This window comes from Thermobia domestica, chromosome 8 (assembly GCF_964235325.1).
Source record: "Thermobia domestica chromosome 8, izTheDome1.hap1.1, whole genome shotgun sequence".
Taxonomy (NCBI): domain Eukaryota; kingdom Metazoa; phylum Arthropoda; class Insecta; order Zygentoma; family Lepismatidae; genus Thermobia; species Thermobia domestica.
Window position 1 is genome coordinate 153457284 of NC_137461.1, and position 18100 is coordinate 153475383.

At 32.0% G+C, this 18100-nt stretch overlaps 1 protein-coding gene across 1 annotated transcript in view; it reads left to right on the top strand.

Moving 5' to 3' along the window:
• Positions 1-18100, top strand: part of LOC145693300 (clavesin-2-like) — a 103849-nt gene that overhangs the window by 70651 nt on the left and 15098 nt on the right. The window contains exons 3-5 of the mRNA XM_081769159.1: positions 4916-5007; positions 8301-8451; positions 11501-11694. Of these exons, the coding sequence (XP_081625285.1) occupies positions 4916-5007; positions 8301-8451; positions 11501-11694 (437 nt within the window). The remainder of the gene's footprint in view (positions 1-4915; positions 5008-8300; positions 8452-11500; positions 11695-18100) is intronic.

An 18100-nucleotide genomic window follows, 5' to 3' on the forward strand; every position in this document is an offset into this window, starting at 1 on the left:
AATTAAAAGTATTGAATTTGAAACAATGCAATCCTGGCACAAAAGTGAAATGTAGTCAGTGGCCCCCAAAATCAGCTTTCAATTTGTGTCTTCTTTCAAGCCTCGATAAACTGACTATTGTTTGATCGGGAAGTGCGAGGCACAATGTAAATTATTTCGTTAGAACATGATTTAGATAATTGTAAAACAATCTTGAGCCTGAACTTTAGTACACTGACGTATAAGGGTTAGTTGTAAGTTTGCTAACATTAATATACGAGTACCGTTTGCGGCAGTTCAAAGAGTTAAAGGCGCTCGTTAGCGCTGGTATGGTTAGAGTAGCCGTATCATGAAGGCTGCACCATATTGTGTTCCATAGCCGCAAAGATGAACGAATAACGCCGTCGAAGCAACCTGAAATACATTTTTGTGCAAAAGGTTAACGGAGAGTATATCATAGGACGCCAAACAGATTATTCAAATAGTTTAACTTAAGTTACAAGAATATACCCTATCATCAGAGGTTAAACAGGACGAAAATTATTTATTCTGAGGTCGTGTTCTCGGTCGTAGAGAAAAATCTGACTACTGACACTCACAGGTTATCAAGCGACCTCGATATCTTGAAGTACAGAGTGGTTCGTCACCTTCACAACCTCGGCACAGGTATCTCTAGCTGCTTCCGAACTGTATCTCGAATTTGTCTCATCTCGAGAACAGAAATAATGGTATTTGTGCAAGGAATTCTTGAAAACCCTCTCGTGATGTGCAGTTCCTGAAGAGAATAGTAGCGTGCAACGAAAAGTAGATATTTTTTCCATAAATATAAGGTGTGCATGCAGTAATTAAACAAAAACCAAGTGACATAACGTGTTGCAAAATAGGATCACTTCAATCACAAGTTGATGTTGTGCTTTTGATGAAATTATAATAGGATACTTTAGTACCCTCAACACTAAAATTTACTTGAAATAGTTGGAGTGGGTGTATGTCATTGTGAGCCTAAAGCAGTCTGCATTGTTGAACAGAAAGTAAAGTCTTCTGTAGTAAGACAATACAATATCTCACACCTCTTGAACAATTAGGAGTAAACTTCAGGAACTTGAAATATTGAATTGACACCGTATCTAGCATATAGTCGAAATCTCACAATCTTGGACTGTTATTTGTTCCAGTCCATATCTCACTACTTGCTCTCGTGATTTTTTCAACAACCAACAAAAGGTGAAAGCTGCAGTGCAGGAGCGCCGACCGAACATGGGTTCAGATGGTGCAACACGATAGCTCCTGCCTTTAGTTTTCTTTGTAATTTAACCTGTAAACCAAGTATGTGAGCGAAAACTTGTCAAAAGTTTTACTTATCCTTGTATTTCTGCTCTTTATAATTTCACGAATTATCATTTCACGCTGAAACATCTTAACAATAGACTTCTCAACTCTACTTGTTTAGATTTTCGTGAAATTGTAACGGACCATTTTGACACATGGTCTTTACAGTAAATCTATGCTGTAATAGAAATTCAAATTTGTCAACTCCCGTTTTATCTGCCTATATGAAAGCCAAATAGTTGGATTATTTTATTTACTTCGTCATTGTTTCAAAGATTATTTATGTCTAGATGTGTAATATGTTAGTAAACTCGCAGATTCGAAATAATGAACTATGTAATAAAATTTAAATTTTCTAGTTAAATATTGATTGAAATTATATAACAAAATAATTATACATTTTTATATTGTATCTATGATCAATTTAATCTACGAAACGTGTGATATTAAAGAAATCTTAAATTTGTTTATAAAATATCTTAAAACAAATCTGTAAGAAGAAGAAAAAAGTAGTAGATACAGAACGTACTAAGATAAAAAAAAGGATAGATTATTGATGTATTAAGTTCCTGTCACAAAAAATATTACTTATGCTTTGTGATTTAAAAAAATTGAATTATTTACTCACCAAATACATAATATTATTACAGGAATGGTGTTAAATCATTTGGTGCATCTGTACTGTGAAATTTTATATTATAATATTTATATTTTATTGAAGGCGATATAAATATGAGAAACATGTTCGAGTAAGTAATTGAGATCCCTGACCAAATCTCCTAACACCTAATGATGTCCCAGTCTTCTTTCATACTATAGATGAAATTTAGTTTCCAGTTATGTCGTTGGTTATAGTCAGCATAAATATATACAGATGGTCGTTGTGACATCCAGATTTCTTCATTTTAGTTACTTCTATTTCCTTATGATGACATGGTGAATGAGTACTGTATATTTTGATAGCTACTGACTACGTATGATCGTCAGGTTTATATAATAATGTCACGATGAATGTGTAAAATAGAGGCAACGCTGCAGTATGTTGACGCTGGTGCTGAAGAGCCCGCGTATGATTAGTTAAAGCGTATTGTTCTCTTCCTAGTATTCACGTCTGTGGCCCATAGTTAAGAAGCCTGATCGACACAAGGTAGCATGTAATACAGTATCTCTTATTTAAGCATCCTTATATTCAATTACCTTCATTTTGTGTTGATCATCTCATGGCTGATATTCCAATTAGACATATGGATTCACATACTACTTCTACAGAGCAACGGATCACGACCAGGGAACTTGGTGGCGTATTTAGTGATATCCGGGCCAAAACAAAATATAAATCTATTTGGAACCGTCTCGTGTTGGTTTGATGATGTCCAGAGGAGTGACCTAACAAAGTGAAGGGGCGGCTGCCATTCTCTACTGTAGCCGCCCCCTCACTTTGTTGGGTCACAACTCGGCTGCCATTCTCTACTGTAGCCGCCCCCTCACTTTGTTAGGTCACAACTCGGGACATCATCAAACCAACACAAGACGGTTCCAAATAGATTAATATTTTGTTTTGGCCCGGATATAACTAAATACGCCACCAAGTTCCCTGGTCGTGATCCGTTGCTCTGTAGAAGTAGTATGTGAATCCATATGTCTAATTGGAATATCAGCCATGAGATGATCAACACAAAATGAAGGTAATTGAATATAAGGATGCTTAAATAAGAGATACTGTATTACATGCTACCTTGTGTCGATCAGGCTTCTTAACTATGGGCCACAGACGTGAATACTAGGAAGAGAACAATACGCTCTAACTAATCATACGCGGGCTCTTCAGCACCAGCATCAACATACTGCAGCGTTGCCTCTATTTTACACATTCACCGTGACATTATTATATAAACCTGACGATCATACGTAGTCAGTAGCTATCAAAATATACAGTACTCATTCACCATGTCATCCTAAGGAAATAGAAGTAGCTAAAATGATCAAATCTGGATGTCACAACGACCATCTGTTTATATTTATGCTGACTATAACCAACGACATAACTGGAAACTAAATTTCATCTATAGTATGAAAGAAGACTGGGACATCATTAGGTGTTAGGGGGTTTGGTCAGGGATCTCAATTACTTACTCGAACATAATATAATTATTAGCTTCACTTACAAACATATCTATTCAATCGAAAAACAGAGATACGTGGTTTAAATTATATATTTTATATATAATATTAAATATGGGATACTAACAACTAGTATAATCCCTGTATTTAGAACAATATACACGTTTAGCAGTAAATAAAACTTAATTAACCTTCAAAACAGATTATCATGACATTATTTTAAAACTCCATGTCAGTAAAATTATGTAACTACAACTTTTCTTTTTCTTCTTTACATATTTTTTTTCATTAAGAGTTCGTTTTTCATTAAAATAACTGAATTGTAGATTAGATTTTCCAAAGGGTTACAATGGTAAAATTTATAATTATTTTGTTAAATAATTTTAAATATATTTTATTACAAAATTAAATTTTTATTGTATAGTTCATTATTCCGAATCTGCACATTTACTAATAAATTGAACATCTAGATATAAATAATCTTTGAAACAATGACGAAATAAATAAAATAATCCAACTATTTGGCTTTCATATAGGCAGGTGAAACGGGAGTTGACAAATTTGAATTTCTATTACAGCATAGATTTACTGTAAAGACCATGTGTCAAAATGGTCCGTTACAAAATTTAGAAGGAATAGTAAACGAGGATCTTACATATAGAAACATTTAATTGTCAAATCATGTGCGATATTCACACAGTAGAATTGAGAGCGAGATGAAAAGGAAAAATGAAAGAAATAAGAAAAGATAGAGAAGAAAACTTTCTCTAAAATTTTCCTTCATAAATTTCCTTCAAGTTGAGGTAGATAGTTTCTTCGATTTGGTTTACAAATTAAAAAAATAATAAAAAAAATACTTAAACACAATATTAGTAATAATAAAGTAACGAACTTTCCATGTAAGGACACGTGATAAAATCTTTAATTTTAAATATAAAATACATATTTGAGATTTTGTGCTTCTGTATTTATTTTTGCATAAATTTATACATTAATTTTCTATTTTTAATGCCAGTTTCAGTTTCATATAAATTTGAGAATAAGAGTAAAAAAATTGACAAAACTGATAATTGTTAGTCAATAACATGCTATAGCTTCGTTCTACGGCACAAGAATTTAGAGTATGAAATCATACAGTAAAATGTAATTTTATTATGCACGTTTGAAGAAATCTTAGTCATAAACAAATTAATGTCTTCACCGACTGCAATATTCTCCCTAATCTTTCGTGTGTTTTCAGCAGTTAATTATTAACTGAGACATGTTCGTGTTCTGTTTAATCAAGTGTGATAAGTGCTTATTCCTTCTTATATGAACCGAATATTTCAATCTTTTCTATAGTTATTTTCACAAGTCAATCTTTTCTATAGTTTTTAAAAAAACTTAAGGTTTGTAGTATATTGTTATGAAATATTGTTTTTCTTTCTTCTATAATTACCAAAACTATAGATTTCAAATTATTTACTGAAAATATTTTCTGTTCCAGCGGAAAAGAATTTAAATGTGAGGACAGACGATGCCTTCCTTCTACGATTTCTTCGGGCCAGAAAATTTGACTGCAACAAAGCTTTTAACATGGTAATTATGAATTAAGTAAAATTTAAAATGAATTATCGATCATATGGGAAACAAAATAGGCACATCTTGATGATTTTTACCATTGAAAGAATATGTTGAAACTATAGTACTTTTATCTCTTTTACTATAGAGCCTATCGATAGCATGTAATACTTAAGGGTGAAGCAAAAGAGAAATTGTTAATATGGAGAAAAGACAAAATCACAAGAAATTAAAAACAAAACTGTCTTTTATAGAGTCTACTATTTGAAATTAAATATGGTATTAATATTATCACGTTTGAAAATCACATCGTAATATTATTTTGTTTCGTAGAATTATATTTTCTATTAGTTCAAGGAAGTGGAGACGACGGTTTGATTTTTAATCAATAACTCAACAAATTTTAAATTCATCTTTTATAAAAAAAAGTAATATCAATTGCTCTCCAAATTACACAAGCAGGAGCAATGATCGATGCTTGGTCTTTTACCGTTTATTGATTGCACAACATGTACAATAGCATAAATGGTATTGAACTTGCCATATACTTATATTGTATTGTATTTATTTCCGTCTTTTATCATAAATACTCATTACAGATTAAACGTATGACGTCGATACCAATATGTGGATACCCGTTTATATACTAGGATTTAAATCTCGTAGTAATTCTAAGAACAAAGTCAGATCATATAATACATACATATTAAAAATTTAAAAAATGCTAAATTTATATTAAATATTAAATAAATATCAATCATTACAATCAAATGCATCACGCATATTATTTATTTGTAACTACGATCTAGAACTAACAAATCTGAAATGTATATATTCTACATAATTTTCACGGGGATGTTCATAATTAAATAAACAAAACTTTTGACGCTCTTTCCATATTTTATTTTGTTTAAATTGTCGTTTCAAATGTAACCTTTATGATCAGAGTTACAAGAAATTAGGGAATTGTTTAGTTATTATAGTATAGTCAGCTATTTTGGGAACTTTGCCAACCTGCAAAGAGTTAGAAGAGATCTTCCTTTTGTAGGCGATTTATGAACCCAAATAATGTTATGCGAATTTGTAATAAAGTACTTTGTTTCTGCGCATGAGATTAAATATTTACAATTGATGTATATTTAAAAAAAGAGTAATTTGCAATTGTGTAGGCTCTATCCGATCACTTTTCCATTTTAATATGCATATTTCAATTCCCATCTCTGTTTACCGGATGTTTAAATAAGTTTTCAGTTATTGTTGTTACTGTTATATGATGTATTTATATCTATCTTCTTTGGTTCCCTTGAAGAATTACTGTTAAGTTGCTACTGCCGTTGTACGTATAGTAAATATTTGATATACTGGTGGCTTTGGCAAAAAGGTCCATAGATCAGACTGTACACTGTACGTTATTAATAAAATTTGTTCAAGATGTTAAAAAAAAAATGTGTAATTGAAGCAAACATTTGCAATTGTTGTGTATTAACAGCAGCGTTTACACAAATGTATTAAGTGAAAGTTATCTAAAGCTGTACTGAACAAAATACTTGCATTGAATTAATACTAACTGAATATTAAGTTTTAATTGTTACATTATTTAATTTTACTTTTCAATGTATAACGACCAAATTATGATACAGCTTTAAATTTAATTTAAATTTATAATATTAGCCGTTTTCTTAACTTTTTCTGTTTCGCTTCGAGGCACATAATTTCAAAACTTCTTTATCCAAGGTGCCATTACCTATCTTACTAACTTTTATATCTAGGAGTAGTTTTGCTAATAACTGATGTATTTTTAGACAATACGTGTTTAGTTCTGTTAGTTATCCACCTCCTCGGACTGGCAATTACAAAAACATTGAGAAAGTAGGAAGTTTTAAATTTTAATGCAAAACGAAACATACTGCTAATGAATATGCACATAAATGGTCTACCAAAATTGAATTGAATGATTTTGAAATATCTGTGCTTTCAAAAGATCTCACGTTTGCTGCAACTTCTAAGTATCTAGGAACATTTATCTCCAACAGATACTGAAAAAATCAGAGTGGAATTTGTGAATATCATCTCAAAACAAAGAAATTGGATCAAGTATAATGACGGAGGGAAGCCAAATATTGCAATTACTTAGATCAAATAAAGACATAGTGATCTTACAAAAGTAGTTCCACTGTTGTAATATATTCCCATGAACATGAAAATAGAAAATTACTTAACACCAAAGAACGTAAATTTTTATTAAATTATTCACCAATGCGTGGATTAAGCATTAATATCAAACCATCTTCCTGAATATATCAAAAAGAAAAGTCACTCCCAAATATAGTGGATTTTCTTAATTGTATGGAATCTCACAAACTCATAAACAACAAATTCTCCGACCAGAGTTTCAGTGCTATAAAGTTGCTTATATAAACATTAGGAAATTATCTGACTACGTTACTTTGTACATTGGTCGGTAACACAACGCATAATGATAAAAAAAAATTCAACAATACTCTATTCTATAATAATTAGTAACAAAGATATTTTGGTAACTTAGGATGTTTGTTCCTTATTTACGAAGGTACCTCTTCAAATACACTACCTATTCTCAGTAAGAAAAATATAGAATATATAAACATGTTTCAATTGGTTTTAACGTACACGTATATACAATAAGACTACAAAGAAAAATTTGTACCTGATTATATTAATTATTTAATAATGAAGCCAAAATTCCTTGCGTTTAATTGTGAAGTTAAAATTCGTTTTCTGGATGACTTATAGTAACGTGTCATGGTTAGTGGATTTTTTTGCCATTGTTATTTCACCGTGAAAAAGAAATTTCCAATCTGCACCACTGGGAAGTATTGGTAGGACATTAGGTGACTCGTTCAGTCACTCTACAAATCTTTAATTGATTCTTAGTGTGTGAGGCTCCTTTCGGTTAGATACTAGACGCCATTTGGAGACCATATATATTGTCAACCGCATTTCCTGTTCTACGACAAATTTTTGACTTAAAATTATTTTTGATTAGATCTCGAAAACGATTTATCATCTCAGTGAAACTTCCGAATATTCTGCAATGCTCTTCTGGCACAGCTAAGATTGACCAGAGCGCCGGAGCACACAGTTTTGGGAAAAATTGGAAGGCAAAAGGGGTTATATATAGCTTGTTACTATTTCCGTTCATCCGTAGAGTATTCTAACTTAAAAATAGCTGAAATTAATATTTGTAGAAATATAGTTTGGAATATACTAGTAAAATGTACTATTGTTGTCATTTTTTCATGTTTCTAATACAATTGTTATTCTATTTCTAGTTAAAACGGTACTATGTAATGAAATTCCGATGTCCCGAACTCTTCATAGTTCCCACACCATCGGAGAAAAGGCACGTATTAGAGTTACAAGTTCAAAATATGTTAGAAGATAGAGATGACTATGGAAGAAGAGTGTACATATTTAAAGTAGGTAAGTTGGCGCTAGTAATAGTTACATTATTTTTACAAATATCAGATCTTTTAGTGATGTTATGGTTTCCTACTTTATAAGAGTTTATAATTGGAAAATTGGAGAGTGATTTCGAATAGCACTGTTGCAGCATTTTATAGTGTTTAAAGCAACCAGCAAACAGCTCTTGTTTCGTACGTACTACTCTTTCTGTGAAAAGGAAATGATTTTGAATTATCGTCTTGATGGTAAAGAGTCACATGTTCCATTTCTGTACCATTCTCAACTGTAAATGAGTATGTTATACAATCATATTCAAATACGTACATTAATTGGTGGATTGGAAGTCAAATAGGGTATTTTCACTAGCAACAAAATTCAAATAACACTATTTTTGCTACCTTGCTTTCACATATTCATATAAGGAGATCAGATGGTCATTAATAGGAAAGGGAACACCTTGTCTTGAAATATGAACGTATAATTTAAAATTCTCCTAGCTGTCCTACATTGTAAATTTTACAACTTGAGGAATTTACATTCACAGGAATACATTTATGTAACTTGTTTGTTCTTCTAATGCGACAAACACTATGTAGAAGCATCGAGATTATTTTAATTGATATATCAGTAGAATAGGTTTTAATAAGAACATAATTTCAACACCGAGGATATTTTTCTGTTACAAAAAATTCATCGTCGTTTCTTCTACAAAATCTATGTGAACCAGCAGAACCTACGTGTTAACGTTTTGGAAGGCCATAGTTAATTGTTTCAGGCTAAAACCTGAAGAATAGATATAACAACAAGGAGCATATTTTCCTCATTCTTAATTTACTTGTAGAGAAAAACTATAAACGTTTGGCGTGTTCTCTATAGTTTCAGATAAACTTATCTTTGAAACGTCATCAAAAAATATAGAATCTCTATTTGTGATAATGTTTAAGTATCATGAGATAACAAAAAGTTATTCGCTTTGCATTAAAGAAATTACCTACTATCATATTTATGTTTGTACCTTTATTATATTTTGTACTTGTTATATTCTTCGCCAACGTCTTTTTATGTTAGAAGAAGTTTCATAGTTGGAACATATGAATCCTAAATCGCGCACTAAAACGCTTTACTTACCAGAAAATAGTGAACACATTATCATATTACATTAAAAACTACCTCTGTAATACTGAGATTTCTTTCGCTAACTGCTTCATCAGATGATTGAGAGGTACACGTAGGAAAAAAAAAAAAAGAGAGACAGAGAGAAAGAGAGAAATATAAAGTTTAGAAAATAGTTGAGAAGCGTTTAGTTTGATGTCACTTTGGAATGAAACAAAATTATAGGTTTTCAAATAAAATCATCACAATGTTATGCCCTTTAGGCTAAAGAAGACAAATGATTTAAAAAATGCAGACTGAAGTACAAAGCAAAGTGTTAAAAGTATGACGGGGTTTCCAGAATAGTCAGTTTTCAGAATTATGAAAGTGAATTATTATGGAATGATCAGCTGAATGAGGATATGGGAGAAATGGGAGATCTCCGAGAAAATCCACGAACATAATTTTCACTACAAATTCATTTGGCTTCTGATCGAAACATGGATCCTGCACATCCATCAGAAATGAGCAATGACTTTGTAGTAAAAAGTCATCACATGTGTGTGTTGTGTGTGTGTGTGTGTGTGTACATGTATTAATATGTTTACTTCGTATTTCCCCCTTACTTATTAAATTATATTATACTAGAAATATTTTGTTTTTTCTATTACGCCCATGAAAACTTCCTGATAGTAACTGAGGGATTGAAAGCTAGAATATACTATCTCCACTATTTCGAAAAAAAAAACGTCGAGTACTGTAATATGTTTGTTACGTAGATAACACTGCAACCACAATAGCCTGACGTCGATTTTCTCGGTTGTCTTAAAAGTTATTAGAAATAAAATAATAATAATAATAATAATAATAAATATTAGGTTCTGAGTTAGCAGCAACTTTTATGGATTTTTTATTATCTTTTATTTATATTAGGAGAGGGCTGAGTATATCTTGAAGTCAGTAGCTTGAGTATGACATATCTAATTTTTTTGATATAAGGGTAATTGCGGGATATACTGCATATCCTTGTTGATCCTTGCCTATATATATATTCGTTTTGAGAATAGTATTCGTTCATCATGTAAACTAACAAAAGTAATGACTAATTTAAACAATTGTCTGTTCTTATTTTTCATATGCATTATCATGTTCCTTACTTTCTAGATCCAAGTTCGTTATTCTTAAAATAACACCTCGTGATTATAATACCCCAACCACCTCATGGTGTTATGCCAACATCAAAATTATATTGGGTAGGAAAATCGAACTGACAGTAAGAAGTATTACCAAACCACTGTGGTTTATTGTCTTATTTTTAAATGAAAAATGTAAAACTTGTAAAATGACTGTAAAACCATTTTCTCCAGGGTAAATTTGAGCGTATGGATACTTATGAGTTTGAATTCTTCCTGCCAATTAGTTCTTCTAGTGCCATGTGTTTACCATTTCATTAAATGGGAAATAAAATTATATAAAATCTATAATTATAAAGTCTCTTCATTTTTAAATACTTAAAAATAAAATTTAACCAAAGGAAACACCTGTTATTGCTGTTACAGTTTCGACAATACGCCATTTCTTTCATCAGACGTGTTATGAAAATATAATCTAAGGCTATAGCTCATATATAATGTGAGTCAAAAATTGCTTGGCACTAGTAGTTTTTCAATTCTCAATTGATTGCACTCTTATGATTGCACTTATTAGTGGATCACTATGGATATTTTAAATTTCTATCTCTTGATCTGTAAAATATATCACTTAAATGAGGTGTTGTGTAACAAGAATAACACGTAATACTTTTATCCATCATTAGAACTCATCTTTTCAAGACTGTAACATGAGACCCTAATCCTCTAATTCCTTCAATTACAAGACTATGCTTCTATCCTATTTTGAAATGTGAATATATGATGCATCACATGTGAACTGATACATTTATTTGATCATGATCAAACATCTTATACTATTGCAGAAAACTGCGATACGTCTAAAGTGACAATCGAAGATATATTTCGGACCAATGTAATGGCTTTGGAACAGATTGTTCAGGAACCAATCACACAAATTGCTGGCTTATCTGTTATTGTTGACATGAATGGATTTGGATTTCAGCACGCTAAATTCTGTACTCCTTACTATGCCAGACGAACTGTTGAAGTTATTCAGGTAAATTATAGCTAACTAATTTAGGAGAATCATGTTCAGTTATGTTTCTACTTTACTCTACATAATTCATGATTTTATTAACATGTTTATTTTAACAACTATTATTTTTTAATGTTATTTACCACAATTCTATTTACACAGTAAAAAATGATAGTGATACATAATATATTCCAACATTTAATACTACTTAGGGGGTTGTTTTTATGCATAATTTATGTGAATACATCATGCGTATCAGCTGTGAGTCTTCTAATTATTAAAAAAAATGAAATCTTTGAGTGTTACGTCCCACGATTATGCCGGTTAGGCTAAAGGAGACGATGATTATGAGAAATGAATGAAATGGTGGAATGAAGAAAGTGGGAGGAAACGGGAGAACCCCGAGAAAACCCACGCACACAGTGTTTGTCCACCACAAAGTTCACTTGGCGGGGGCTAGGATCGAACCCGGGACCCCAAGCACCAGAGGTGAACGCTCTACCACTGAGCCACCGCGGCCCCATCTAATTATTCAAAACTAGTTGTCTTTTGAATTTATAAAAATTTCCATGTGTCTCTCAGAATACTTTTCATATAAAGTTTTGTAATGTGTGTTACTTAGTTTGCAGACACATGTTTCAGTAGCAGTGGACTTCAAGGACTCTGACATCTAAAAATTTCACATAATGCTAAAAAATATATATATATATATATATATATATATATATATATATATATATAGGGTGTTTCAAGACAACACCGACAACGTTTCGGAGGTGATTCCTGATACTGAGGTTAAACAAAAAGTACAGACCAACCTGGGTGCACAACTTTCGAAGTTATAGGCTGCCAAAAACATGAAAAAATAAAATTTAAAGGCCCATAGCTCCAAAACTATGGATCTTAACTAAGTAGGGTCAAGACTTCACTTAGGAACTAGTATGTGCCCTATTCAAATATCCAAGTTTCAAAATCCTGTGATACTTCCGCAACAATTATTATGGAGGTAATTGTGAGTATTTTACATTAAATGCCCGTAGCCAAACTCCGAGTACCCTAGGATTCTGAAACATGTATTTTACATAGTGCACACATTAGTTCCTAAGTGAAATATTGGCCCGATGACGGTAGGTACCATAACTTTGGAGCTATGGACCTTTAAAGTTCATTTTTTTAAATATTTTCTGCAGCCTATAACTACGAAAGATTACATTTATGCACACCCAGTTTGGTGTATACTTTTTGTCTTATCTTGGTGTCAAGAATCACCTCCCAAATATTGTCGGTGTTGTTTTAAAACATCCTTCATATATATATAATATTTGATCAGTTTACTTTCGAACGACGATAGAAGAGAATAAAGGATGCTGATTGCAAAAAAGATCGAATTCGAAATTTCAATGAATTTACAAGTTTCATAGCCTCTACATACCGAAAGAAATAGTTCCTCCATATCTGTACATCCATTCTTCCGTTCGTCCTGACGTACACTCCCCAAGAGAACATATTGTTCAACATATGGAGACAAAATTTTTAACGTAAGATTTTTATATGACTCTCCAGTTTTTGAATTTTCTTCCTATCCTCAAAAGTAAGGGAAGTTTACTGAAGGGTGAAAATAAGAATTACGATTTTCTCGAAAATGATTCTAACGATTTTCTCATAAATTAATATTTCATTGACAACCCTATATTACTAATTAAGTGTTTCTCTCCTTTAAAAAATCCAGGAGGTAACTTTATTCTTGGAAGTGAGTTCTTTAAAGTGATTTTCTCAAAAACTACCCAGGCAGGTTAGTTCATATTTCAAAACTTAATGTTCCCTTAGAAAATATAATATGATAAAAATCATTTTTCATTATGAAATTCACAGGTAGTGGTTTACACTTTGGGATGAACCTTTCTTGGACAATTTTCCCAAAAGTGGCTCAGGAAATTTTGTTCATATTTCATAAATAAATGTCCCGTTGGAAAAACATTTTTTCTATTTAAAAATGTATAATGGGTAGTTTAATCTTGGGGGTGAGTTTTCCTTCACGATTTTCTCAAAAATAACTCAAGCAATTTTGTTTATATTTCACAAATAAATATTTCTCTACCAACCCTAGAGTATAGCATGAATAATTTCTCACGAAAAGAAATCCATAAAGGGTTGTTTGCTCTTGGATATGTTTTCTTTGATGCAGTTTCCCAAAATCGAATATTAATTTTCTTTATGTTTTACTAATAAACAATTTTGTAATAGCTGCAGCATAATACGATTCAATTTAAAAAGTGAAAGCAAGAAAGCTTAGTGCAATGGCCCGTACATTTTATTGGAATTGGAAGTAACGGTAAGATTAAGCCTAGCTTCTGGATATACCCACCTGAGCTTATCTTGTATAATACTCAAGTTGTTAACGGAAAGAGGTTGATTTTAGTGCATGACATTTAGCTTAAATCTAATACTAATTGATGATTTGATTCCTAAGGAGCTAATTCAAATTAGGTAAATTTGCGCATTCTTAAGTAGTAAAGTTAGAGATGATAAACCATGAAAAATTTAAAGTATTATTCTTATTTTCGTTAAAAATAACAGCAACATACCCAACCCATAAATAATATATGTTTCTCTAAATATTACATTCTCTTCGTAATCACATTTTAGGGGCGAAAATCAGATTTTTATAACCAAACAATGGAGTAAAATAAGAGATTCGACTCCAATACTAACATTTAACATGCATTTAAGAAGTAAACAAAACAATAGTCAATATTTATACTTATAATAACTAACTTAAGACTGAAACTAAATCACAATGCTACATTTATTTCATTTTAACTTAACAACTTTTATTCTTATTACTTATTTCATTGCGTGTTAATCTTTCTTTACGATTGCTTCTTCTTCATATTTGTATCCATATTTTCTTGTTACTCTATGATTATAGCATATTTCGTTTCTAGAAATAGATAGTTGAGGCTTAGCTAAGGTTATACCTTAGGAGAAATATATATATATATATATATATGAATGAATGAACCTTGTGAAGAGAACTTTGCCGTCATTGCATCATAGATATCAGTTTGCGTGCATAACGCTAGCCTATCTGTCGTGATGTAATAATTACACTCTATAAGGGTTCATCGGGCAAGTGAAGGACTGAAACGGTTTAAGTTCGTTATTATTATTATAATTATTTAATCTTTTCACTTTAGATGAAGTCCAATAAGCACATTCAAAATGTAGAGGAAATTATAAATGATTGATATTTCCGCATTTATACAAGTTAGTAGGTGAAAGAGGGAAGGAGACATGCATGACTGCATATATTCTCTCTTTCCTTGCATATCGTTTTGAGCACGGTGGAGGGAAGCTCGTTGTTTGATTCTTTTTGACAGTTCTTGTCAATGGTATATTAGGCTCTAGATCTTGTATTCTATATAAGAGAAGTAGTATCAGTGACCACAACAAAGGAGCAAGAAAGGCGATTGTTCACCTATCTGCAGCTTCAACGCAACTGTTTCTTCCTTCTCTTTATTATGTGCTTATGAAGTTCTTCTGTCGACTTTCGGGGAAATACACTATCTAAGAAATTTATGTTTCGATGTTAGAAGAGAAGATTTTTCGTTATTTATTCTCTTCATTACATCTATCACTATTTACTAACAATTTGTTTTTCATTATAGCTTACCAAGAAAATATCTGTTATGTTCGTCTCAATATACTATCTATCTATCTATCTATCTATCTATCTATCTATATATATATATATATATATATATATATATTCAATAATTTTGAAATTTATTCTTTATATGTGTTTCTTTTTTATTTGTTTATAATTATTAATGTCTTAATTTATGAAATAACTAACATCAATTACCCACTTCGCTGGGTTAAATTAAGAAAAAATAGTAATATGTTTCGTTAGACAGTCACTTTTTACTATTACTAAGGGCTCCTTGATATTGATAATTTTCGATGATTTTTATATATCCCCCTCCCCTACCACAATTTGCGGCGCTGAATTTGTATTTGAAAGGCATCACAAGTGTCACTGTTCATCTCAGCGACCTCAAAAACTATCGATTCGACACTAATATCTGTCATTTTCGATCATTTGTAAATGTCTTTCCCCCCTCATATATATGAATGAAAGGAGGAAGCAACCGATTTATTTTACACACCACAATCCTCTGTAGGTGCGAATTAAACAACTTACAAAGAGTGAAAAAGTGGCTTGACTGGACCGAGATTCAAACCCGGGATCTCCGGCATACTGTGGTTAATGCATCGGCACGGTATGCCGAAGATTCCGGGTTTGAATCCCGGTCCAGTCAAGCCACTTTTTTCACTCTTTGTAAGTTGTCTTTCCCTCTCCTTTATGTTACATCGTCAAAATGATATGTCAAAAATTATCTCATGTTCGAACTTCATCTAGGTTGAACATTTGATCGAGATCGGTCCTGTGTTTCAAGAGTTATTAAGATTTATTTTTATATATCTCCCCCTCATTCCCCACTTCTAAGTTTTACCGCCAAAGTGAAATGATAGAAAACATCTCAGGCCCAAACCTCATCTACATTAAAAACTTGATTGAGATTGATCGTTTGGTTCAAGAGTTATAAAGTTTTACTTATTTTTCAAGTCCTTCCTCGCCCTCCCCTAAGTTCTATCGTTAAAGCGAATAGATAAATATCATCCCAGGCCCGAATCTCATCTATCTTGAAAATTTGATCGAGATCGGTCTAGTTGTTTAAAAGTGAAGTCACAAAGACAATCACTTTCATTTTTATTTTTTACATATATTTCCGCCTTCCCCTTCCCCTCTCATACGTTGTGCCATCAAATTTAAATGATAAAAATTATCCAAAACCCTAACATCATCTATGTTGAAAATTTGATCGAGATCGGTTGGGTGGTTCAAGAGTTATTAAGTTTTATTTATTTTTATATATCTGTCCCCTCCGCTCCCCTTTCCTAAGTTCTACTGCCAAAGTGACATGATAAAAACCACCTCAGGTCTGAACCTTATCTATGTTGAAAATTTGGTTAAGATCGGTCGGGTGCTTTAAGCGTGATGAAGTCACAAAGACAGTCACTATTATTTTTAGTTTTTTTTTTTTTTTACATATATTCACCCCTCCCCTCCCCTTCGTTGCACTGTAAAAGTGAAATGAAGAAAACATCCCAGGACCGAACCTTATCTATGTTGAAAGTTTGATCGAGATCGGTTGGGTGGTTCAAGATTTATTAAGTTTTATTCATTTTCATATATTTCTCCTCCTCCCCTTCCCCTCCCCTAAGATCTACTATCAAAATGAGATGATAAAAAACTTTCCAGGTTCGAACTTCACATATGTTGGAAATTTGATTGAGATCGATCGAGTGACTCAAGAGTTATTAATTCACGAATATAGTTACTTTTATTTTTATATTTATTGATTTTTGTATATTTTCCCCTATTCCCTCTTCCCTACGTTACTGCGTCGAAGTGAAATGATAAAAATCATTCCAGTCCCGAACCTCATCTACAAATGTGATGAAGTTTGGTTGGGTGGTTCAAGAGTTATTATGTTTTTTTTATTTTTTCTGTCCCCCTCTTCCACCTGCTCTTAGTTCTACCGTCAAAATAAATAGCTATAAACACTCCCAGGCCAGAACCGCATCTACGTTAAAAATTTGATCGAGATCGGTCGGGCGGTTCAAGAGATTAAGAGTCACAAACATAGTCACTTCAATTTTATAGTATAGATTAATGTGCGAACGGATTTGCTGTCTTGCTTGGATCTGAAGTAAAGTATTTTATATAGTTTTCACAAAAATAGTTTTAGTACATTTTTCATTAACAATTAACATATACTCTATCAAAATATATAAAGTAAACCAATTTCAAACACTTGTGCAAACACCAGTATTTGAAGTAGATGGTTTTGCGGTCTGAGGCTGGAGTACTATTTCTTTCCCCCTCTTTCTGGGAACAAAAAAGAATCAAGCTTGAATAGAGCCAGACAAGACAGATCAAGCGCAAGGTGGTTGTCTGAGGGAGTATTGCTAATTCTCTTCCTGATAAAGACAAATATCTACATTTTATAGAGAATGGAATCGAGGAATGGTAGTTGCGAGTGAAGACCAATATTCATCTAGCCACAGACCCAACGCTCCAACCACTGTGATACATTTTGAACATTGATTTGTTTATAACGTTTCTGATGCTTAGGAAACAATAGCGTTGCTGTTTCTTTCGCTGCTTACTGTATTGTTTTAATTACAAGTTTGTGCTGCGTAAAACTGCATTAGCAAAAGTATTATAGTAACTAATTTTTCTAATATTTACTACACCGACTGGTTACTAAAACTAAATTATACAGGGAAGTGCGGTAGGTGAAGTATGAATAGCTCTTTTCATATCGTACATCCGATTCATAATACAAAAACATTGCGG